The 23,209-nt window shown below is 40.5% G+C and overlaps 1 protein-coding gene across 2 annotated transcripts in view; it reads right to left on the bottom strand.

The window, feature by feature from the left end:
- VPS26C (VPS26 endosomal protein sorting factor C) overlaps window positions 1-23,209 on the bottom strand; it is a 49,939-nt gene that overhangs the window by 12,753 nt on the left and 13,977 nt on the right. For both annotated transcript variants that reach the window (XM_053565140.1, XM_053565139.1), the window contains exons 2-3: window positions 4,801-4,944; window positions 3,261-3,410 (exon numbers count right to left, since the gene is read on the bottom strand). In XM_053565140.1, coding sequence (XP_053421115.1) covers window positions 3,261-3,410; window positions 4,801-4,944 — 294 coding nt within the window. The remainder of the gene's footprint in view (window positions 1-3,260; window positions 3,411-4,800; window positions 4,945-23,209) is intronic.

The raw sequence follows: 23,209 nt of genomic DNA, 5'->3' as shown, positions 1-23,209 counted from the left end.
TCAGGTGGGCCAGGGTCTCAGACTTGAGCAGAGCATTGAATGGAGGTACAAAATTTTATCTTTTTGACCGGGTGCAGTGGCTCACACTTATAATCCCAGCACTCTGGGAGGCTGAGGCTGGTGGATCACCTGAGCTCAGGAGTTCGAGATTGGCTTGAGCAAGAGTGAGACCCTGTCTCTACTAAAAACAGAAAAACTAGCCAGGCACTGGGGTGGGCACCTATAGTCCCACCTGTCAACAGATATACAAGGTATTTTTAAACTGTGAACAAGGATGGTTACAGTCTCTACAGATTAATCGTGAACATCAGCATACATATATTGTCATATTTTGTGCTATATTTTGTGTTAATGTATAAAATCTTGCTAGCAAGGACACGAGTCAAACAAACATAATAAAACTTGCCTACAATTTAAAGTTTTTAGAAGGAAAATTAGCTGCACAAAGCACAGATACAAAAGACTAGATTCTTGTCAGCAATATATAATAACAGATGAAAAATGAACTCCATGTAACTGAAAAAAGTAAGAACAAGAGTCATGAAGCCTCGCTCTAAGAAATAAACAAGCAAGCCATGCCTCTCCACCAGTTAGGAAATGAATACTGGCTATATTTTATTTTTGTTATTTTTAAACTTTTTTTAGAGATGAAGTCTCATCATGTTATCCAGGGTGATCTTGAACTCTTGGGGTCACGCAAACCTCTCGTTTAACCTTCCAAGTAGTTGAGACTACAGGCGTGCACCCCTATGCCTGCCATGGCTATATTTTAAATCCTTTACTGTCTTATGATTTTTACCATTTTAACATTATGTTACAACACAATTCAAATTATAAATGAAAACTTTCTTTGGATCTATGTAATTTAAGAAAGATACTTAAGAGCTATGTAAATTAAGAAAGATAGTTGCTCATCCCTGTAATCCTAGCACTCTGGGAGGCCAAGGAAGGAGGATCCCTTGAGCTCAGGAGTTCAAGACCAACTTGAGTGAGAGTGAGACCCTGTCTCTATTAAAAATAGAAAAATTAGCCAGGCATCATGGCAGGTGCCTACAGTCCCAGCTACTTCAGAGGCTGAGGTAGGAGGATCACTTGAGCCTCAGAGTTTGAGGTTGCTGTGAGCTGGGCTGAAGCCATGGCACTCCAGGATGGGTAAGAGTGAGAATCCGTATCAAAAAAAGGAAAAAAGAAAGATATTAGGGTTTAAGAACAAAACTTTCTATCCAAAGTGATGCACCTTTGTTAAGAGTAAGATTAGTAAGCAATGGGCGCTGAGAAGAGGTGATGTCCTGTCTGACCACAGGAGTCACTGTCCCGTCCAGGTGACACTTGCTCCTCTATAAAACAGGATGGACGGACGAGTAGGTAAAAACCTATCAAACCATAATCCTAGTTTCTCCTAAGAATATTTTCTTAAAAGTGGGGACAAATTTCAATATGAACTGGGAATTATTTGATAATTTTTGTTAACTTTGATAAGTGTGAAAATGTTACCTGTGATTACGTAGGAAAATGACATTTTGGGGGTGATGGACATTGATGTACTTTGAGATGAAGTATCAAGATTCTGTAGCTAACTTTAGAATGATTCAGAAAAAATACAGATTAACAAAAATGGCAAAAAATATGTAAAATGGCAGTAAGTATAAGGGAGATAAGCTCATAGAAATCTGAGGTTAAGATAAGCAGAAATCCCTTCACTTTTAGAAACTCGTAAGGCATTTCAAAAGGTACAGAATTCCAAGCTGTGCATTCTGAGGGAAACCCTCAAGCAAGGATGGCCGCTGACTTTACTAAAGAACATATCAACTGTGAACCTGCCTGCTGCATTTAAAGTAGTCTCTAACTCACAGCTCTGCAGGAACACAAACACACAGCTTCACGTGTGTATCTGTACATCTTAGCAATATTTGTAAAAGGGTGGGATTTCCAACTTGATTTTAAACATCTTAAACATGTAAACATCAATCTTCTTTTAATAAGTCATGATAAACATAGGAGAAAGTAATAGGTATGATCAGTGAAAACAATCTTATTCTGTTGAATATATTCTAATGAACATATTCTTGTATTTTAAAATGAATATTATTAAACACTGCTGTGTAGATAAAGCAAGATGATACTGATTCCGGATAGATAATAAAAATAATTATCAAAATGAAATGTTCAAGATATATTCAGTATTGTCAAAAAGATGTTTTTCAATCACTTTTCTTTCATGGTAGAAATATTCCCAACCTGGAAAGCTGGTCAGAAGACTCATGTCCATGTACCACCAATTGGTGTTTTAGCTCTCTCAGAATCTAGATACTTCCCCAGTCATTACTGCTACTTCCTTGGAGTTGTCCAAAGCCTTTGGTGTGTGTGCATGTGTGTGTATGTGTATATATGTATGTGTATGTATGTATGTGTATATATGTATGTGTGTGTATGTGTATATATATGTGCATATACATACATACATACACATATATTTCCTGACACAGGTATGCTAATAATAAAGAACTGGAACCATGTTTTTTCTTCACAGAAACATTTATTGCAATAGAGGTCATTGTATTACATGTGATCCTTCTTGATAGATGTCTTAAGCTACTTAAGCTACAAACCTTTGGTTGAAATCTTCATTCATAAATCAAAAACATTCCTAACTTCTATCCCCTTACATGTAAAACTGAATAGTTTTATCGCATAGGAAGGGACCGCTGCAAGGCTATCACAAAAGTATCTTTCTTTCTGCTGAATAAAGGAAAGCTTTTCTCTTGGCCTGAGTCAGGACTCCACACTGTTCCTGAGACAATAGCAACTGTGAAAGAGAAAGTCAACTAGCGGAGGTAGACAGGAAGTCAGAAATTCACTTCCCCTCATTGACAAGGTTTGTTCAATAAAGAATACAAGCCTAAGTTAAAGTAGTCGCCTTGGGGTATAAAACAAAGAGACAGTTATAAATACAAAACAGACAAGTTAAAGCTGGTGCTAGAAGGCAGTTCGGGCCTATCTGTTACAGTGTCAGTGTGGCCTAAAAAGAGACTGAAAAAAACAGGAAAAAGAAGTTATAGCACAGGTCCTTCAGGGTTCCTATCAAAAATAAAAACTAGCATTTTTACAGGGCAAAATGACAAATCAACAAGAGAGGTCTCAGCAATAAGTGCAATATTAAATTCCTGGGTCTATCTATTAAGTTTTAGTGAAAGACAAACCATGCTGTTTTATACAAGAAAAATGATGAAGTCAATCCCACAGTGTTAGGAAACTCTCACCTGAATGTTGACAAACACGCCATGGTAAGTCTCATACAGAACTTTGTTACCCTTCACGTGCAGAGGAAATTCAAAAGGAACTTCTGTTTTGCCACTGGGAAACTTCCCTGGCTTTACCATTTCTATGGTGCTGTTGATAATCTGGATGGGCTGTAAACAAAAACCAACTCAGTGGTTAGCAGGCACTTGTAGATCCCTGTCACGTTACAGTGTCTACTAATAATCTCCTCAAAGACACAACACCCCGAGTCCCTGGGCGCTCCCATTCTGGTTTCCTGGGCAGCACAGTGCTGGGTTGAGAGCTGAATAGCCAGCCAGCTTCCTTTCTTAAGTCTCTGCACAAAAATAGTTTACAACATGAGACACTTAGGTGCCTGGTATGCAGTAGGAACTAACCTATTCAAACCTGTCTCCTCCCTGTATTTTTCACTTAACCATCCTGGTGGCCCCTATCTCCACAATGAAGAAACACACACAGCACAGTGAGCCTACGTTGCTAGCAGGGCTGACATGTAAACTTGGGTGTCATCCTTGCCCCATCCCAGCTCTTCTCAACAGCCTGCCAGCCTCTTCGGAGCCTTCTCAGTGCACCCACCTGGGGACAGCAGGCCTTCCCTCCAGCCCTGGGTGCCCCCGCAGACCTCAGGCAGGCCTCCAACGAGGAAGAAGGTGCTAACATTTGGAACCTGCCTAAGAAAATTTACAACTTATGAAGTGAATCTCTAAGTAAAAATGGATTAATATAAAATTGTGGAAAAAACATGTTCCAAATGAATATGTTCTCCAGAAAAAGAAAACTGTAAGTATAGAAAAAGTCACTTGGCCAGGTGCAGTTGCTCATGCCTGTAATCCTAGTACTCTGGGAGGCTGAGGCCGGTGGATTGCTGGAGCTCACAAGTTTGAGACCAGCCTGAACCAGAGCAAGACCTCGTCTCTAATAAAAATACACAAAACTGAGGCAAGAGAACCATTTGAGCCCAAGAGTTGGAGATTGCTGTGAGCTATGATGTTACTATGGCACTCTACCCAGGGCAACAGCTTAAGACTGTCTCAAAAAAAAAAAAAGAAAAGAAAAAGTCACTCTAGAACACAAACCTTTATTCTAAATGACAAAAAGAAAATAGTTTCTTGCTTTCATCTGTATCTTAGTTCAATGTCAAATCCAACAGCAGCAATATGCATAGCTAATAAAAAAGTTTTAATTTGAGAAGGCAAATATATAAGCCACAGGCACAACTTCTCAGTAAAGCTTTGATCTTTTGAATAGCTGAAATTAATATAATTACAGTTCTCCTAATCTTAATTTATCAAATAGGAATAAATACAAGCAGACTTGCAACATGATGTACTTAGAAACAAAATACCTGCATTCTGTCAGGTTGATTTGTAAGTATTAGAACTATCACCATCCCTCACAAAATAACAGATAATAAAGACAGATGTCCTTCCCCCACAATCAGGAAAGGGAAACAGTAGGTAAAAACCACCACAAACATTTGCATATTGAACTAAAACCTTCCAATAGAAGAAGCATTCTTACCTTAACAGAATTATAAAAAGCTTCAAACACACCCACACTTTTGGCACTGAGCTGGAGGTTTACAGTTCCTTCCATTGTCAAAGACACCCCCTGATGCTGAATAGAATCCTTACTAGATATGACCACCACACCGGACAGTATCTCCTGGGAGAGAAAAGACAGCCAGCAATCCAATTAGTACATCTCTTCTATTGACCTCATTTATTAGCAAAAGTAAGTCTCCTTAACAATCAATTCAAAGATCCTGACATCCACTGAGATGCCTAGATACCAGAATGGAAAAGGCCTGGCGCTTGGTGGGGGCCAGTGCCCACTGGTACTGACAAAGTATGGCAAACACATGGACAAGGAGCACTGAGGTGCAGGTGAGGATTCTCCTCCCATGGCTGCCTTCCAGACATGTCTTTGTTCCCAGCTGGGGGAATCCCAACAGATGTCTGAGTTCAAAAACACAAAGACAAGGGCTCAGGGCAGATGACAAGTTCACAGTGATATTACCCAGGGGTATGTACAATGACCCTTTCAGAAGGAATACAGGAAAATAAAACCCTTTTCCTTGGGCTTTTTCTCAATTTTGCTGACTAAAATGATCGCAGTTTCAAATGCACGAGTAATTTAACACAACTGTTGCCTAGGTCCTTTCTGCCCAGAAATCCTCTCTGAGAGAGACTGAAGGTTATCAACACAGTACACAAGGGCAGGGCACCACTTTCCCAAAAGACCGTCCTCCTCTCTCGGAGTTCCGGGCCACTCCGGGAGACATGTGAGAGGGCCTCTACAACAGATCACCTATTCATTTATCTGAAGATAATTACTGAGTAACAGCATGTGCACATCAACCATGTGCTTTACTGGATGGCAGTTTCTTCCTGTCGCCACAGAACTCAATAGTCTCGATTTGTTACAGGATGTGCATAGGAGAGGAAATGGAGAGATTAAAGAGCATCAGCCAGAGCAGAAAGAGACCCCACAACAAACAGGGAAGACGAGTTTCTGAGATGACCACTGGGGCACTAAACCAACTGCTGTAAAAGGGGAATACGATGGCAGGAAATAATTGGCAACCAAACCAAAAAAGAAAAATAGCAAAAGTGAAAATTGGCCTGCAGATCAAACCATCAAAACCCACCTCTTCTATTGGTGTAAGATCTGCTTACCTTTTATTTCCTCTCTTCATCCAGGGAAAATTTTTTTATCAAGTTCTTATGTAATATGGAATTCTGGGAGCTGGGAATAGTCTGTTTCTTTTTTTTTAATTTTGTTTATTTTTTAATAGTCCGTTTCTTCAATGTGCTAAGTATTTTGTTTTTGTTTCCCACTCCCCATCCCAAGGCCCTGAAGTCTAATAAAAACAAACACAATCGTCTCCATTTTAAGCAGAATTGAAGGTTAACTTACTTTGTTCCTAAGAACGAAAAAAGCCAATAAGCAAATTTAAGTTCCAATTCTCCTGAAGTAGTTTAACTTCTAAATTTGACAGTAATTCTTTTTTTCATTTTCGGGCTAAGGTCTCACTATGTCACCCAGGCTGAAGTGCAGTGGCTTCATCATAGCAGCCTCATACATCTGAACTAAGGTGCTCCTCCACCCAAACAGCCACCCAAAGTCCTGGGCTTTATTTTTTTTTAATTTAATTTAATTTATTTATTTATTTGCAGTTTTTGGCTGGGGCTGGGCTCGAACCCACCACCCTCAGCATATGGGGCTGGCGCCCTACTCCTTGAGCCACAGGTGTTGCCCTTAATTTTTTATTAAATCATAACTATATACATTTATGGAGTATAATGTGATGATTTGATTCACAATGTGGAATGCCTAAATCAAACTGGTTTACGTAACTATCACTTCACTTATTTTCTGTGGTAACACATTTATAATTTACTCCTGGCTATTCTGAAGTGCACATTAGGCAAGATCCTACCAAGTCCTCCCTCCTCCCAAACGCCCTCTCCCCTCTGTCCCCTTCCTCTTGCTAAACTATATTTGCGTTTTATCATTAGTATGAATGTACAAGTGTTCATATATTGGTTTCATAATAGAATTGAGTACATTGGATGCTTTTTTTTCCATTCTTGAAATACTAAGAAGGATATGTTCCAATTCCATCCATGTACACATAAAAGATGTAAAGTCTCCATATTTTTTAATGGCTGAATAGTATTCCATGGTATACATATACCAGTTTGTTAATCCATTCATGAACTGATGGGCATTTGGGTTGCTTCCACAACTTGGGAATTATGAATTGGGCTGCAATAAACATTCTAGTGCAAATGTCTTTGTGGTAAAATGATTTTTGTTCTTCTGGGTAAATACCTAGCAATGGAATTGCAGGATCAAATGGAAGGTCAACTTCTAATTCCTTAAGGATTCTTCATACTTCTTTCCATAAAGGTTGTATTAGTTTGGAATCCCACCAGAAGTTTAGAAGTGTTCCCTTCTCTCAGCATCCATGCCAGCATCTGCAGTTTTGGAATTCTGTGATGTGGGCTGATCTTACTGGAGTTAGGTGATGCATTTCTCTGATGATTAAAGATGAGCATTTTTTCATGTGTTTACTGGCCATTAATCAATCATCTTCAGAGAAATTTCTGTTCAAGTCTCTTGCCCACAATGTGTTTGTTGGCCATTTGTCTGTCATCAGAGAAGTTTCTTTTCAAGTTTCTTGCCCACAAAGAAAAGGCGTCACAGCTCACAGTAACCTCAACTCTTGGGCTTAAGGGATTCTCTTGCCTCAGCCTCCCAAGTAGCTGAGACTACAGGCGCCCACAATAGCTGGCTATTCTTTTTTTGTTGTAGTTGTCATTGTTGTTTGACAGGCCTGGGATAGGTTTGAACCCACCAGCCACTGTGTATGTGCCAGCACCCTAGCCTCTGAGCTACAGGTGTTGAGCCAGATTTCAGATTTTAGATTAGAGATGCTCAGCCTATACTGCAATCTGAAAACAGATAATCTCTGTTAACACACAATTTTGCTAATATGTAGTAGAACCTAACACTTGAAACCACGCAGCATGCCACAAATAGAATTTAATACTCCTGGTGGGGCACAGTGGCTGATGCCCGTAATCCTGTCAACTCTGAGAAGCTGAGGCAAGTGGATTGCTTGGGCTCAGGAGATCAAGACCAACCTAAACAAGAGAAAGACCTGATCGCTACTAAAAATAGAAAAACTGGCTGGGCACTGTGGCAGCTGCCCGTAGTCCCAGATCCTCAAGAGGCTGAGGCAGGAGGTTCACTTGAATCCAGGAGTTTGAGGTTGCTGTGAGCTATGATGCCATGGCACTCTAGCCTGGGGCAAAAGAGTAAGACTCTATCAAAGATCCTATATTTACTTTGTTAATTTTTTACTTCTTTTGAGCAGCATTAAGAATCTTATTTTGGGCTCAGTGCCTATAGCTCAGTGACTAGGGTGCCTGCCACATACACCAGAGCTGGCGGGTTCGAATCCAGCCTGACAACTACAACCAAAAAAAAATAGCCGGGCCTTGTAGCAAGCGCCTGTAGTCCCAGCTACTTGGGAGGCTGAGGCAAGAGAATCACTTAAGCCCAAGAGTTGGAGGTTGCAGCACTTTACTGAGGGCAACAAAGTGAGACTCTGTCTCAAAAAAAAAAATCTTATTTTGTCTCTTCTCGACTTTTATTTTACTTAGTGTCTGAAGTTTTCTTCCTGGAGTCTCAAAGTTTCAGAACTAGCAATTTCAGATCTCACAATCAGGCAACAGCCTTGCTTTTCTTGTTGTTGATAAAGGGTCTCACTCTATTGCGCTTGCTAGAGTGCAGTGGTGCCATCGTGGCTCATTGAAACCTCAGACTCCTAGGCACAAGCAGTCCTTTTGCCCCAGCCTCCTAAGTAGCTGGCATGTACTACCATGCTCAGCTAATTTTTCTATTTTTTGTTATTGTCAGGTTCTCACTGTAGCTGAGGCTGATCTTGAACTCCTGACCTCAAGTGATCCTCCTGCTTCTGCCTCATCCTTGCTTTTTATCAGCGCTTTTTACTTAGTATTTATACTATCCCTCACTTTGAAGAAACTAGCTATGTTTTACCCTATCAGTCCCACATCAGAATGCAATACTAAAATAGAAGCCCCCAAAGAGCTTGGGCTTTGCCTGTTCTGTTCACTGCTGTGTCTGAATGCCTAGAACAGCGTCTGACACATGGTAGGCAAGCAAGAAATACTTGTTCAATGGTGATATTATTCTGCTGTACTGGCAGTAAGTGTATGCAGGCCATGTAAATTGATGTCTTAGTATTTTGTTATAGTTCCATTACTAGTGAACTTATAGATTTTAGTTAATATTAATCACTTTTAGAATGACTCTGTTGCCCAGAAAGTGGCATAACTATATTTTCTTTTATACTTGGTAATTTCCGTGTTTTTAAAAAACTGAGGTATAATTGCATTTAATAGGTTATCCTTTTCAGTGTAGAATTTGTAGAGTTCTTTGAGATTGTAGCCACCGTCACAAATCAAGATAGGGAACAGTTAGTTCTGTCACCCCCAAAATTCCTCTTTCCCACTGCCAGCCCTACAGTTTGTATTTTCCAGAATGTTATGTCAATGACATTGAATCTGGCTTTGTGATTGGCATAATGTGTTGCAATTCATCTAAGTTGTGTGTATGAACAGTTTCATTCCTTTACATTGCTAGCTACCTGCCCGTGTATAGATGTACCACAATTTATTCAACCATTCACCTGTAGAAAGACATCTGGGTAATAATGAATAAAGCTGCTGGAGGCCAGGCATGGTGGCTCACACCTGTAATCCTAGCACTCTGGGAGGCCAAGGCAGAAGGATTGCACTGAGCTCACAGGTTCAAGACCATCCTGAGCCCGGGTGAGACCCTGTCCCTATCTCTAAAAATAGCCAGGCATTGTGGTGGGCGCCTGTAGTCCCAGCTTTTTGGGAGGCTGAAGCAAGAGAATTGCTTGTACCCAAGAGTTGGAGGTTGCTATGAACTATGACACCACACATTCTACTGAGGGTGAGAGAGTGAGACTCTGTCTCAAAAACAAACAAACAAAAAAAAAAAAGAAAGAAAAAAAACCTGCTGGAAACATTTGCATACAGGCTTTTGTGTAAGCATAACTCTGTTTTTACTTGGGTAAATCTGGGAATGGGATTACTGGCTAGCATTATCTCAGTTTTAATGATAGTTTAGAGAGGGCACATTCTCTTCAAAATTCTCCTTTTTGGAGCTTAAGTAAATACCACATAATATTGACTATTACTTACTATGTGGAGAAATACCTGGTGATTGTTTTTCAAATAATAAAAACAGTTGTTACACAGATAGTAGAATGGGGATACCTAAATTGAAATCTCTTTAATGCTTCTGATTTTTGTTTTCCAACCAAAATGGGTCTCTAAGTGCTACTGCTACTACCAAAGAGTACAGATTTCAGTAAACAATTAATTGTCTTGCTCATGTTTTTCCACCCAGCTCAATAACTTACTTTGTGGTTTATTTTCATGTCAGTTAACTAAGTGCATTCAATCCTCATTGGTACATAAAAATGCTGCTCACTATTAGAGTATAAGATCTGTAGAACAAATGCATTATAAGAGTCTGAGGTGGTTCTGGGAAGGACTTGTTCAGATGTAGAGGACTCTGGGGAATAAAGACTGGCTGGCATAGTTGATCCTGCTGCCAGGGCCGTCGAAGTTTGATACTGGAGAAAGAATAGCTGTTCTCTGAATATTAATTTTGTACCCAGCTATCATCTTTTCTGAAATCCTCTCCATGTTGGTGGCAGTTTTTCGTATCATACTATTTGAAGGTAATCATTTTGCTCCCTCCGTTTGAGGTAATGCTTAATTCATTCTGTAGTTTTACTGCAGTTATTTCTTTCTCTAGTTCTGTTACATTAGCTGTTACTTATAGTACTTTAATAGTGGTGATAGTGGACAACCTTGTTTTGTTCCTGACTAAAATGGTTTCTATATTGTTTTCTCATTAAGTTAGATATGCTGACTTTTGGTTAAGGTAGATATATTTAGTCATCTTAAAGGAGTATCCTGGCTCAGCGCTCATAGCACAGTAGTTATGGCACCAGCCTCATGCACTGAGGGTGGCAGGTTCAAACCTGACCCGGGCCAGCTAAACAACTGCAACAACAACAAAAAAAATAGCTGGGCATTGTGGTGGGCACCTGTAGTCCCAGGTATTTGGGAGGCTGAGGCAAGAGAATCGCTTGGGCCCAAGAGTTTGAGTTTGCTGTGAGCTGTGATGCCACGGTACTCTACCAAGGTTGATATAGTGAGGCTGTCTCAAAAAAAAAAAAAAATAAGATTAAAGGAGTATCATTTTATTCTTATTTTGCTAAGAATTCTGTAATGGATATTAAATTTTATCATGTGACGTTTCAGCATTTATAGAGATGACTATAATTTCTCTTAAAAGCTATTATTAGAATAAGTTGTGTTATTAGTTTCCTCAATGTTTAACTGTTACATTCTTGTACTAAATCTCAGTCCCACCTAATTTTTATATAGTACTCCTTTAAGTCACTGGACTGCATTTGCTAATATTTTATTTAGGATCTTTGCATTGGTATTCTCTCTTGATCTGTGGATGTAGATTTTGTTTTACTTTGTTGTCAAAGTAATGTTATGTTTTCTTTTTCTTTTTTTTAAGTTCCATGCTCTGGAATAGTTTTATATTGGAATTTTCTGTTCTTTACACATTTGAGAATGATCTCCCATAAAACTACATGGATACAGTGCTTGGGGAGGAGGGAGGGCTTATGTATAACTTTTTTTTTTTTTTTTTTTGGGACAGCGTCTCACTATGTTGACCTCAGTAGAGTGCCGTATTGTCACAGCTCACAGCAACCTCAAACTCTTGGGATTAAGTGATTCTCTTGCCTCAGCCTTCCAAGCTGTTTGGCAGGCCTGGACTGGGTTCAAACCCACCAGCCTCAGTGTATGTGGCCGGCGCCCTACTCATTGAGCTACAGGTGCTGAGCCATGGAAGGTCTACGTTTAGATCTTTGAGGATTCTCCATACTTCTCTCCAAAAAAGACTGTATTAATTTGCAATCCCACCAGCAGTGTAGTGTTCCCTTTTCTCCACATCCATATCAGCATCTGGTGTTTTGGGACTTTATGATGTGGGCTAATCTTACTTGGGTTAGGTGATATCTTAGAATGGTTCTTTTTTTTTTTTTTTGTAGAGACAGAGTCTCACTGTACCGCCCTCGGGTAGAGTGCTGTGGCGTCACACGGCTCACAGCAACCTCCAGCTCTTGGGCTTACGCGATTCTCTAGCCTCAGCCTCCCAAGCAGCTGGGACTACAAGCACACGCCACAACGCCCAGCTATTTTTTTGTTGCAGTTTGGCCGGGGCTGGGTTTGAACCCGCCACCCTCAGCATATGGGGCTGGCACCCTACTCACTGAGCCACAGGCGCCGCCCTTAGAATGGTTCTTATTTGCATTTCTGATGATTAAAGACTATGAACATTTTTTCATGTGTTTATTGGCCATTCATCTGTCATCTTCTTTATCAGGCCTTTGTCAGATTCATACCATGCAAAAATGTCCTCCCATTCTGAGGGATGTCTGTTTGCAGTACTCTTAGCTTTTTAGCTTCACCAGGTACCATGGCTCATGCCTGTAATCCTAGCCCTTGGGAGGCCAAGGCAGGTGGATTGCCTGAGCTCAAGGGTTTGAGACCAGCCTGAGCCAGAGTGAGACCTTGGCTCCAAAAATAGCTGGGCGTTATGGTGGGCACCTGTAGTCCCAGCTAGTCAGGAGGCTGAGGCAGAAGAACTGTTTTAGCCCACAAGATTGAGATTGCTATGAGCTGTGATGCTATGGCACTCTACAGAGAGCAACAAAATGAGACTCTATCTAAAAAAAAATTTAAAAGCCTTTCAGTTTGATCAAGTCCTAGTCATCTATTTTTGGTGTTGTTGCAATTGCTGGGGGTGGGGGGGTGTCTTTCTCAAAAGTTTTTTCCCAGGTCAATATCTTCAAATATTTTCCCCACACTCTCTTCCATAATTTCTATTGTTTCATGTCTTAAAATTTAAATCTTTTATCCAATGAGAATCAATTTTTATCAATGGTGAGAGGTGAGGGTCCAGTTTCAGTTTCAGTTTTCTGCATGTGGATAATCAGTTCTCCCAGCACCGTTTGCTAAATAACAATTCTTTTCCCAACTGCATGTTTTTGTTAGGCTTATCAAAGATTAAATGATGATATATGGCTGTGGCTGGGTTCATCTCTAGATTCTCTATCCTATTCCACAGATCTAAGTCTCTATTTTTGTGCCAGCACCATGCTGTTTTGATCACTATAGCCTTGTAATATAACCTGAAGTCCGGCAACGTGAGGCCTCCAGATTTATTTTTATTTCTATGAACTGTATTTTCTGTTCAGGGTATTTTCTAGTTCTATATGAATCAAAGTACTATATTTTCAAGATCTTTAAAGCATACCATTGATGCTTTGATGGGGATTGCATTAAATCTATAGATTGCTTTGGGTAGTATGGACATTTTAATCATGTTGACGCTTCCCAGCCATAAGCATGGTATGTTCTTGCATTTGTTGACAGATTTTGCTATTTCCTTTCTCAAAGTTTCATAATTCTCTTTATAGAGATCTTTTATTAGATATATTCCAAGGCATTTCATCTTCTTTGGTGCTATTGTAAAAGGAATAGTCTTTCATTTTGTTCTCGGCTTGACAATTGTTGGCATATACTAAGGCTACTGATTTGTGGGTATTGATTTTATAACCCGAGACCCTAATACTCCTTGATCACTTCTAAGATTTTTGTAGTTAAGTCCCTGGGGTTTTCCAGGTGTAAGATCATGTCATTTGTGAAGAGGGAAAGTTTGACCTCCTCTGTCCACATTTAGATTATTTTGATCTCCTCCTCTTGCCTGATTGCAATGGTTAGGACTTCCAACACTATGTTAAATAGCAGTGGAGACAGATAGCATCCTTGTGTGGTTCCAGATTTGAATGGAAATGTTTTCCATTTTACTCCATTTAATATGATATTGGCTGTGGGTTTGCTGTAGATAGCCTCTATCAGTTTAAGGATTGTTCCTTCTAAGCCTACTTTGTTGAGTGTTTTTATCATGAAAGGATGCTGGATGTTGTCAAAAGCCTTTTCTGCATCAATTGAAAGAATCATATGGTCTTTGTTTTTGATCATATTTAGGTAGTGTATTATATTTATAGATTTGCCTATGTTGAACCAACCTTATGTCTCTGGGATAAAACCCACTTGATCATGGTGTATAACCTTTTTAGGGTGTTGTTGTATTCTGTTTGCTAATATCTTGTTGAATATTTTTGCATCAATATTTATTAATGATATTGGTCTATAGTTTTCTTTTTTTGTTGGGTCCTTTCAGGTTTGAGGATCAGGGTGATATTTGCTTGATACAATGTATTGTATACAAGGGGAGGATTCCTTCTTTTTCTATATTTTGGAAAAGTTTATGCATTATAGAAACTAGTTCCTCTTTGAAGGTTTGATAGAATTATGGTGTGAAATCATCTGGTCTAGGGCTTTTCTTTTTGTGGAGATTTTGAATAATGTATGCTATTTCAATACTTGATATTGGTCTATTCAAGATTACTAAATCTTTCTGGCTGAGTTTTGGAAGATATCCTGCTTGCAGATATTGGTTCATCTCCTCTACATTTCCATATTTCTGGGAATAGAGTTTTTTGTAGTAATTGTTGAGAATCTTTTGTATTTCGGTGGCATCTGTTATTTCCCCTTTATCATTTCTGACTGTAGTTATTAGAGATCTTGTTTTTCCTTTTCTCATTAATTTAGCTAAGGGTTTATCAATTTTATTAATCTTTTCAAAGAACCAACTTTTTGTTTTGCTGATCTTCTGAATAATTCTTCTGTTTCTAATTTCATTTAATTCTGCTCTAATTTTGGTTATTCCTTATCTTCTGCTGGATTTGGGATTAGATTGTTCTTCCTTTTCCAGTTGCTTGAGATGGCCCATTAGGTTGCTGACTTGCTCTCTTTCTGTTTTCTTGATGAAGGCATCTAATGCTATAAATTCCTAAGGACTGCCTTTGCAGTCTCCCATAGGTTTTGATAGTTTGTGGCTTCATTATCATTTTGTTCGAGAAATCTAATGATCTCCTTCTTGATCTTGCCTATGACCCAGCTATCATTCAGCATAATGTTAGTTTCTGTGATTTTATTTGAGTATGAACATTTCTATTGCTGTTGAATTCAACTTTTATTTCATGATGCTCTGAGAAGACAAAGGGGATAGATAATTTCTATTCTTTTGAATTTGTTGAGCTTAGCTTTGTGACCTAAGATATGATCAATTTTGGAAGATGACCCATGGGCTGTAGAGAAGAATGTAAATTTGGTTTTGTTAGGATAAAGTGTTCTATAAATATCTGTTAAGCCCATTTCTTCTAGGTCTTAAATCCATTATTTCTTAGTTTAGTTTCTGCTTGGAGGATCTGTCCAGTACTGCCAATGGGGTGTTAAAATCCCGAACTATGATAGTGTGAAAAGATATCATATTGTTCATATCAGTTGGGGTTTGTTATATCGAGAAGCATTCAGATAGGGTGCATAAATATTAACTATTGAAATCTCTTTATATTGTGTGTTTCCCTGGACTAGTATATAGTGTATAGTGTATAGTATATAGTGTCCATCTGTCTTTCATTATTTTTGTTGGTTTAAATCCCACTGTATCTGCATATAAGATTGCAATCCCAGCTTTTTTCTGCTTTCCATTTGCCTGGAATACCATTGCCCATCCCTTCACCCTGAGTCCTGTTTTATGAGGTAAGGTAAGTTTCTTTAGGCAACAGATATCTGGCCTGAGTTTTTGTAACCAGTAAGCCAGCCTATGCCTCTTTAAAGGAGAGTACAAACCATTCACATTAATTGAGAGAATTGATAGATATGGCAGATTTTGGTCATCTTGTTTTTCCTAAGTTCAGAGCTTAATTTTATGCCTATCACCTTTGTGGAAGCTAGGCTTTGTTCTTTAATTTCTGGGTAGGTTTACTTTAGTGGTTGTACCCTCCTGTTAATTGTTATGAAGAATGGGTCTGAGTATTTCCTGTACAACTGGTTGAGTCATGGCAAATTTCCTCAGCTTGTGGATGTCAGTGAAATATTTGATTTCTCCATCACAAATGAAACTCAATTTAGCAGGGTATAGGATCCTGGGTTGGAAACTGTTTTGTTTAAGAAGGTTGAAGGTTGATTACTATTCATTTCTGGCTTGGAAAGTTTCAGCTGAAAGATCTGCCGTCATCCTTATACTTTTCTCATTGTAAGTAATACTTTTCTTATGCCTGGCTGCTTACAGAAGTTTCTCCTTCATATTAACATTGGCAAAATTAGTCTTGGCGCCCATACCAAAGTGGTTACGGCACCAGCCACATACACGGAGGGTGACGGGTTCGAACCTGGCCCAGGACAGCTAAACAACAATGGCAATTGCTACAAAAAATAGTTGGGCATTGTGGCAGGCACCCGTAGTCCCAGCTACTTGGGATGCTGAGGCAAGAGAATCACTTATGCCCAAGAGTTTGAAGTTGCTGTAAGCTGTGATGCCACGGCACTCTACCAAGGGTGACATAGTGAGACTCTGTCTCAGAAAAAAAAAATTGGCTACATTAATTACAATGTGTGTCTAGGAGATGCTTTGTTTGGATTGAGTCGTGCTTGGCTTCTGAAACTATCTTAATTTCTGCATCTTCTGCAATACTTGGGAAGTTCTCTGCCATAATGTCTTGGAGCAGAGAATTGCCTTTGGGACCATCCTCTTTTCCTTCAGGAATCCCTATAATTCGGATGTTTGATTTCTTAGAGTAATCCCATAACTCTTTCAAGGAATATTCTGTTTTCTCCATTTTTCTACCTCTTTGAATGCTTGGGCTAGTTCAAAAGTCTTATCTTCTTTATCTGAGATTCTTTCTTCATACTGCTCAATTCTATTTCTGAGGGACTCTACTGTATTTTGAAGCTTCTCAAATACCTTGTCCAATTTCTTAAGCTCTGCTATATCTTTCCTCCTTATGTTCATATCCTTGGTGACTTCTGTCTTTGAATTCATTAATTTCTTGAGACAACTTCTGAACTATTTTTTGGTTCTCTGTTTCCATCTTTTCCTCCATTCCAATTATCTTATTAGCCATATATATTCTAAATTCTATTTCTGACATTTCAACAATTTCTCTGTGGATGGAATTCTCTGTTCTATTTTCTTTGACATCCCCAGGAGGCATTGATCTGCTCTGATTTTTCATGTTGCCAGAGTTCTTCAGCTGATTCCTCCTCTTGAGTATTTTCAGCTTCTTCCTCTTTTTCTCTTTTTTAATGTGTTAATTATACTTTTTTAGTTGAATTGATAGGTTGTCCCTGATGAGTCCACTCCTCACCACTGCAGTGTAACTGCTGCACTAACAAAAGCAGACAAGTGGTGAATCTGCAGCCCCAGACAGTGTCTCCAGGGGGACAAGAATCAGTAGGCAGTACTGGCCCAGAGTTCTAATCAATTGCTCTGCCAGTGTTGGCTTCACCCACCAAATCAAGCTGACGAGGCTGCCCAGCTGGCAGCGTTGGCCCAGAGTTCAGGAGAGATGCTTACGCACTGGGCACTATCCAGCCAATCGTGAGCTGAGGACTGCAGCTCTGTGGGCAGTATAGTCTCAGAGTTCAGACAAAGTCGCTCAGATACTGGGCACCACCTGCCCAGTCTAGCTCAGGGGCCTGCTGCCCAGCAGGGGGACATGGATCTAAAGTTCAGATAACAGTTACTCAGGCACCAGGCACAGCCCAGTGGAGAGTGCTAATCCAAAGTTTAGTCCAAAGTTGCTTAAACACCGGCCCTCCCTGCCCAACTGAGCTCAGAGCACCTCCACCCAGTGGAGAATGCTAATCCAAAGTTCAGTCCAAAGTGGTTTAAACCTTGGCCTTGCCCACGCAATGGGCTCAGAGAGCCCTGCCTGGTGGAGGCCAGAGGTTCCATGTTCAGTTCAAAGTCACTTAAACCCAGCCCAGCCCACCCAACTGACATCAGAGAGCACTGCTTGGTGGAGGCCTGAGGCCCAAAGTTCAGTCCAAAGTCACTTAAACCCCAGCCCCACCCACCCAACTGAGCTCAGAGAGTCCCTCCTGGTGGAGGCTGGAGGTCCAAAGTTCAGTCAAAGTCACTTAAACCTGGCTCTGCCCCCACAATTGAGCTCAGAGAGCCATGCCTGGCAGAGGGGGCAGGTCCAAAGTTCAGTCACAAGTCAGAGTCATTTAAGTACTGGCCCCCGCCCACCCAACAGAGCTCAGAAGTTGTCCTGAAGGGCAGAAAACAGAGCTGCCAGAGAATTACTGAAGAGCTGGAGATGGGTAGCACTCTCTCCCCACAAAAGCTTGGACTGCCCTGCTACTATTCTCACACTGCAGCTCAATAGCCAGCAGCCTGCCCAAGCTTCCCAGTGAGCCATCAAATACTCAGACGATACAGGGGGCAGTTCTTCCGGCAACTGAAGTGGGGGAAGGGCGATCTAGGTGATCAGGATTGCAGGAAATATATTTGGGTTTTTGTGTCAGACAGAATGTGCCCTAGTCTCAATGGTGGGACCTCAATAATGAAGGAGGACTGGGACTTAGCAACTGCTCTCCCATGGAATAAGGTGAGGAGATTTTTGAACCCAGTTCACTTTGGTCGCCCATGGCGAAGCTCCCTTTGAGGGAAAGAGTCTCCCTTCCTCTGGGAGCTGGGCTCATACCTGTTGTTGTTCTTCCACTTTCTTGTTTCTGCTGCTCGATTCACCCTGGGTGATGTGTACCTCACACAGTCCTCTCAGTGTGGGGCTCCTCTCATTAGGCTTCCATCCACTTCAGTCCAATTATCTCTCCCTTTGGGCATGAGCCCCTGGTGTTTCTAGTCAGCCATCTTCCATCATTTCCATGATATTCACCTTTGTCTTTTATACAGCATATTCCTGTAACTTGGCTATATAGGAGCTAGCATTCTTATTTACTTAAATCCTCCAGGAGCAGCCCAAGCAGCAGCACGACCGTCCTCCTTGGCTGGCAGCTAGTGGCTCCTCCGTGTCCTCTCCCAGTGTGCTGAGCGCAGGTCACAGGTCCCCAAGGCCACTTTGAACCTACTACTAAGTATGAGGGGTTGGGAATGTCAGGTGATTAAGTCTGAAGAGTGATCAAGGGGCAGTTTAGGAGAAGGGACATAAAAACATTACTTTTCCTTTGATCTCCTTTTTTTCTTAAAAACATATTTTTTAAGGTCCAAAACTAGTTTAAATTTTTTGCAAGATGTGAAATGTATAGTCAAACTAACACTACTTTTCTTTTTTAAATTAGAAAAAGTTTATTTTTTCCCTGATTATTATTGAAAGAAATTTCTGCTTATCTACTTCTAACTTTCCATTGATGGGACTCCTGTTCTCTTCCCAAAGATGATTGATCATTTGGGTTTCAAAGCAACTGTCTAAAAGAATCCTTCCTGATAAAACAAAGGAATTTTAGGCTGATTTCATGCCTGGTATGCAATAATAAAGACATAAGCCTAAATAATGACCATGAGGGAAGGGTAGCAAGGATTAACAGAACTCAGCACCACTGGAAAGCCATGAGAAAAGCATGAGAGCCGACACAGCACCACCACCAGAGACTGCCCAATAGACCAGAGGATGGCAGTTTGACCCTCATAGTTACTCAGAGGCAAGTTCTATATGAGCATCAGGAAACCCAGTTAGGATAGCTTGATCAAATACAGGGTACTGTCAAGAGTCAGGGCTGCAATCTCAGGAACATAAGTAAGGAGGACAACAATGAGGGCGGCCAGAGCTCACCCACTCCTGTACAGCTTGCTGGCCCAAGAACCCCAGGTATCAGCTTATTAGGGAGGAAATGGCAGAAGACTAACCAAGAAGGGTCAGTAAACTGGTGAGTCTATGCTTTTTTGGTTTAAAACATCCAATAAATAAAAACAAAAAGTGTAAAGCCTCATTCCATGTACTGCAGTGTATATGAATGTTAATAGAGCCTATTAAGTTCTGGCAAAAAAACAAATAAAATGTGTTGGTATGAACAAAACTTAAACTTGTTGGATCTGGCTGGTTGTTATACCCTATAACCAGTACTTTTCAATGAAATCACTGGGCCCCATCCTTATACAGATGCCCCAGCAGCCACTTTGGTATTTGAAGAGTCAGAGACAAGTGGAAAATAAATATTCTCATTTCAAAGAGAACAGCTCTACTTTCACCTGTGTGTAAAATAAACTATTTTAACATGTACATTTATAAAAATTGACATTAAAATTATATATATATATGTCATTTAATGAAAGAATTTCATTGCATAATTAGTTTTGGAAGGTCTTTACCCTAAACAATGTTCATTTTCTTGAGCTGTTTACTAGGAAACATTCGCTTATAACTTACAAGGTGAAAGGTAAAATATATTTTCCATCACCTTGAGAAAGGCACATTTGTCTGAGTCTGAATTTTTTTCTGCTTGCAAGTGCTAGAGTAAGCTGCTCTTTAATAGCTGCTCACCATGTAAGTGTAGTTAAAGGGCAGTAATTGAAGTTAATAAACATTATTCATTTCACAAAAGTATTTTACAAAAATTACATCTGTATATGTTTGTGTTTGTATGAAAAATATCTGAAAGGACATACCCTGGAAGATGGGATTTGCTGAGGGAGAAGTTTCACCTTTTTCTTTTATTTGTGGTACTATTTAAGTTTTATCATTTTTACAATTAAAAAAATGTAAATATGGCCCGGCGCCCATAGCACAGTGGTTACGGCACCAGCCTCATACACTGAAGCTGGTGGGTTCGAACCCAGCCCAGGCCTGCCAAACAACGACAACTACAACCAAAAAAACAGCCGGGCATTGTGGTGGGCGCCTGTGGTCCCAGCTACTTGGGAGGCTGAGGCAAGAGAATCACCTGAGCCCAGGAGTTGGAGGTTGCTGTGAGCTATAGCGCCACGGCACTCTACCTATGGTGACATAGTGAGACTGTCTCAAAAAATAAATTAATTAAATTAAATTAAATTAATATGGGACCAGGCACAGGGGCACGTGTTTATAGTCCCAGGTATTTAAGGGACTAAGGTGAGAGCATCACTTGACCCCAGGAGTTTCAGACTAGCCTGAGCAACATACAGAGACTCCATCTGGGGGAAAAAAATGCAAATATATAAAGAGAAAAAGTACAGTTATGTGGTGGCTCATGCCTGTAATCCTAGCACTCTGGGAGGCCAAGGCAGGTGGATTGCCAGAGCTCAGGAGTTCAAGACCAGCCTGGGCAATAGCAACATCTCCATTTCTAAAAAATACCTGGGTATTGTGGCAAGTGCCTGTAGTCCCCTACTTCGGAGGCTGAGGCAAGAGAATTGCTTGAGCCCAAGAGTTTGAGGTTGCTGTGAGCTGTGATGCCATGGCACTCAACCCCAGGGCAACTAGAGTGAAAGAGCAGTTTCCCAAAATGAGGCCTGAAAACAGTTGATCTAAAAAATTCTCTGATAAAAAGGACCTGGATTTAATCAGGCTTGGCAAGCAGCACGTCCTCACCCCTGACAGAGCACAACATCAAGGTGCCACAGAGACTTGTCAGGAGCAACAGAGGAACCCAGCACACCAACGCCAGAGAGCAGTAGTGCCCAGCACAACTGGATCTGAACTACACACGGGAATCATGAGCCGGGCCTGAACAAGTCAGTGCATTTACTGGCCTCTGCCTGAACTCTAGACATCCAAACAGGGCCACGTTTATTTCTAAGCTTTGGGACACTGCATGTTTTCTTGTTGACCTACTGCTGTCACTTGATTTGCTACCAACACCCTTCTGCAACAGTTTGGCCCTAATGTACTCACTGGGAGGGAAACAGGATAGGCCATCCAGCCCATGGCTAACAAGTCAGTCTGTTTTCTGAACAGAAGTTGAAACATAATTGGGTTAGGGGTATAGCTATGTCTTAGTCAAAGTACTGCAAGTATATGTAACAACTCCCTGATGAAAAACATGCAGCAAATTAAAGAGAGGTGAGGGAGTTACAAACTTAAGCAGAGCTAGAATGAAAATGGAAAGCAAATGGAAAACCAGCTTCACCCAAACCCGACTGTGCTGCTGGCTCTCCAGCTTGTGAGCAGCACAGCTGGGCATTAAGCATGGGGGGACAACTGCAGCAGGAATTAGTCAGGAGGTGTAGCTGTAGACTTTGGGTCACAGAAAGGGCATGACTGGCGACAACAGGCAGAATCCAGGGTGAAGCAGGGGCAGAGGAAAGGCCGACCACACTGGCTGAGGGAAGTCTCAGCCTACAAGGAAGTCAGTGCAGCTTGCTAGGGGTGAAGGATGTATAAGACACACTGAGACGGGTTCTGCTGCACAGTCTAGAAGTCAACATACCCCCGGTGGTCAAGCAGGCTTTACGAATGCTCAGCCAGTACAAGATTTGCTGCAACAAACACCAAGTGGAGGACTACATGGACAATTTTATTATATCCTACTTTTCAAAAAGGCTCAGATAATTCTGAAAATGCCTCTCATGCATTAGATAAGGGTTTAAGGTTACGATTCAGGAGACAAGCTTTTTCAGGAGTATTAGATTATTAGTGAAAAAAGAGACCCACTTAAAGTTTACATGATTGTGTTTCTTAAAAGGTTCATACCTCCCTTAATTATCTTGACATCCTTCCTACCTCAAAGATCTATATTTGTATACCCCAAATCCTAGCAACAGCATTCACTATAACTGACTATTCATTTACTAAGAATCCAGTAAGACAAAGTAGAATACTTAGGCTTTTTTAAAAAATAGTATTTTAGCTTTGCAATTTTTCTTCATAATAATGAGCTATTATGTATAGGGTTTCTCCTCTTTTTTTTTTTTCTTAACAAGAAATTACATGCAAGCCAAATAAGACAAAATGCAAATATGGAGGTTCTTGTGGTAACAGTAATCAGCTCATGGTACAAAAATCTCCTGTTACTATAACCTGGCTATGCTGGAGAGTAAATCTCTTATTTACTGTTTTCATAACCATAATATTTAACATATGTGTGCCAGGACTTAAGAATGTAAAACATACTGAATTTACAAAAACAAATGAATTATATTTATATAGAAACACTGCAGGGCTCTTCTAATCAATAAGCTCCCCTATGACACTGAAGATATGAGGTCGTTTACAAGGCCTAAGTCCAACTTTTTGATCAAGAACACATCTACTATATACACCAAGTAACGTACACAGCAATAGCAAATCACACTCAGCAATCAGGGCCCAAAATGCTGAAACCTCTGTATGTTCTCCTCAGGGCACTGGCCCTCCTCCCTCCAAGTCCACACTCGGCAAGTATCCAACAATGTGTAAAGCACCTGACAAGCACTTTTTATGCCA

Source organism: Nycticebus coucang, chromosome 16, assembly GCF_027406575.1.
Source record: "Nycticebus coucang isolate mNycCou1 chromosome 16, mNycCou1.pri, whole genome shotgun sequence".
Lineage (NCBI taxonomy): Eukaryota > Metazoa > Chordata > Mammalia > Primates > Lorisidae > Nycticebus > Nycticebus coucang.
Note: the sequence above shows the minus strand (reverse complement) of the source record. Positions and strands in the feature narration are given on the sequence as shown.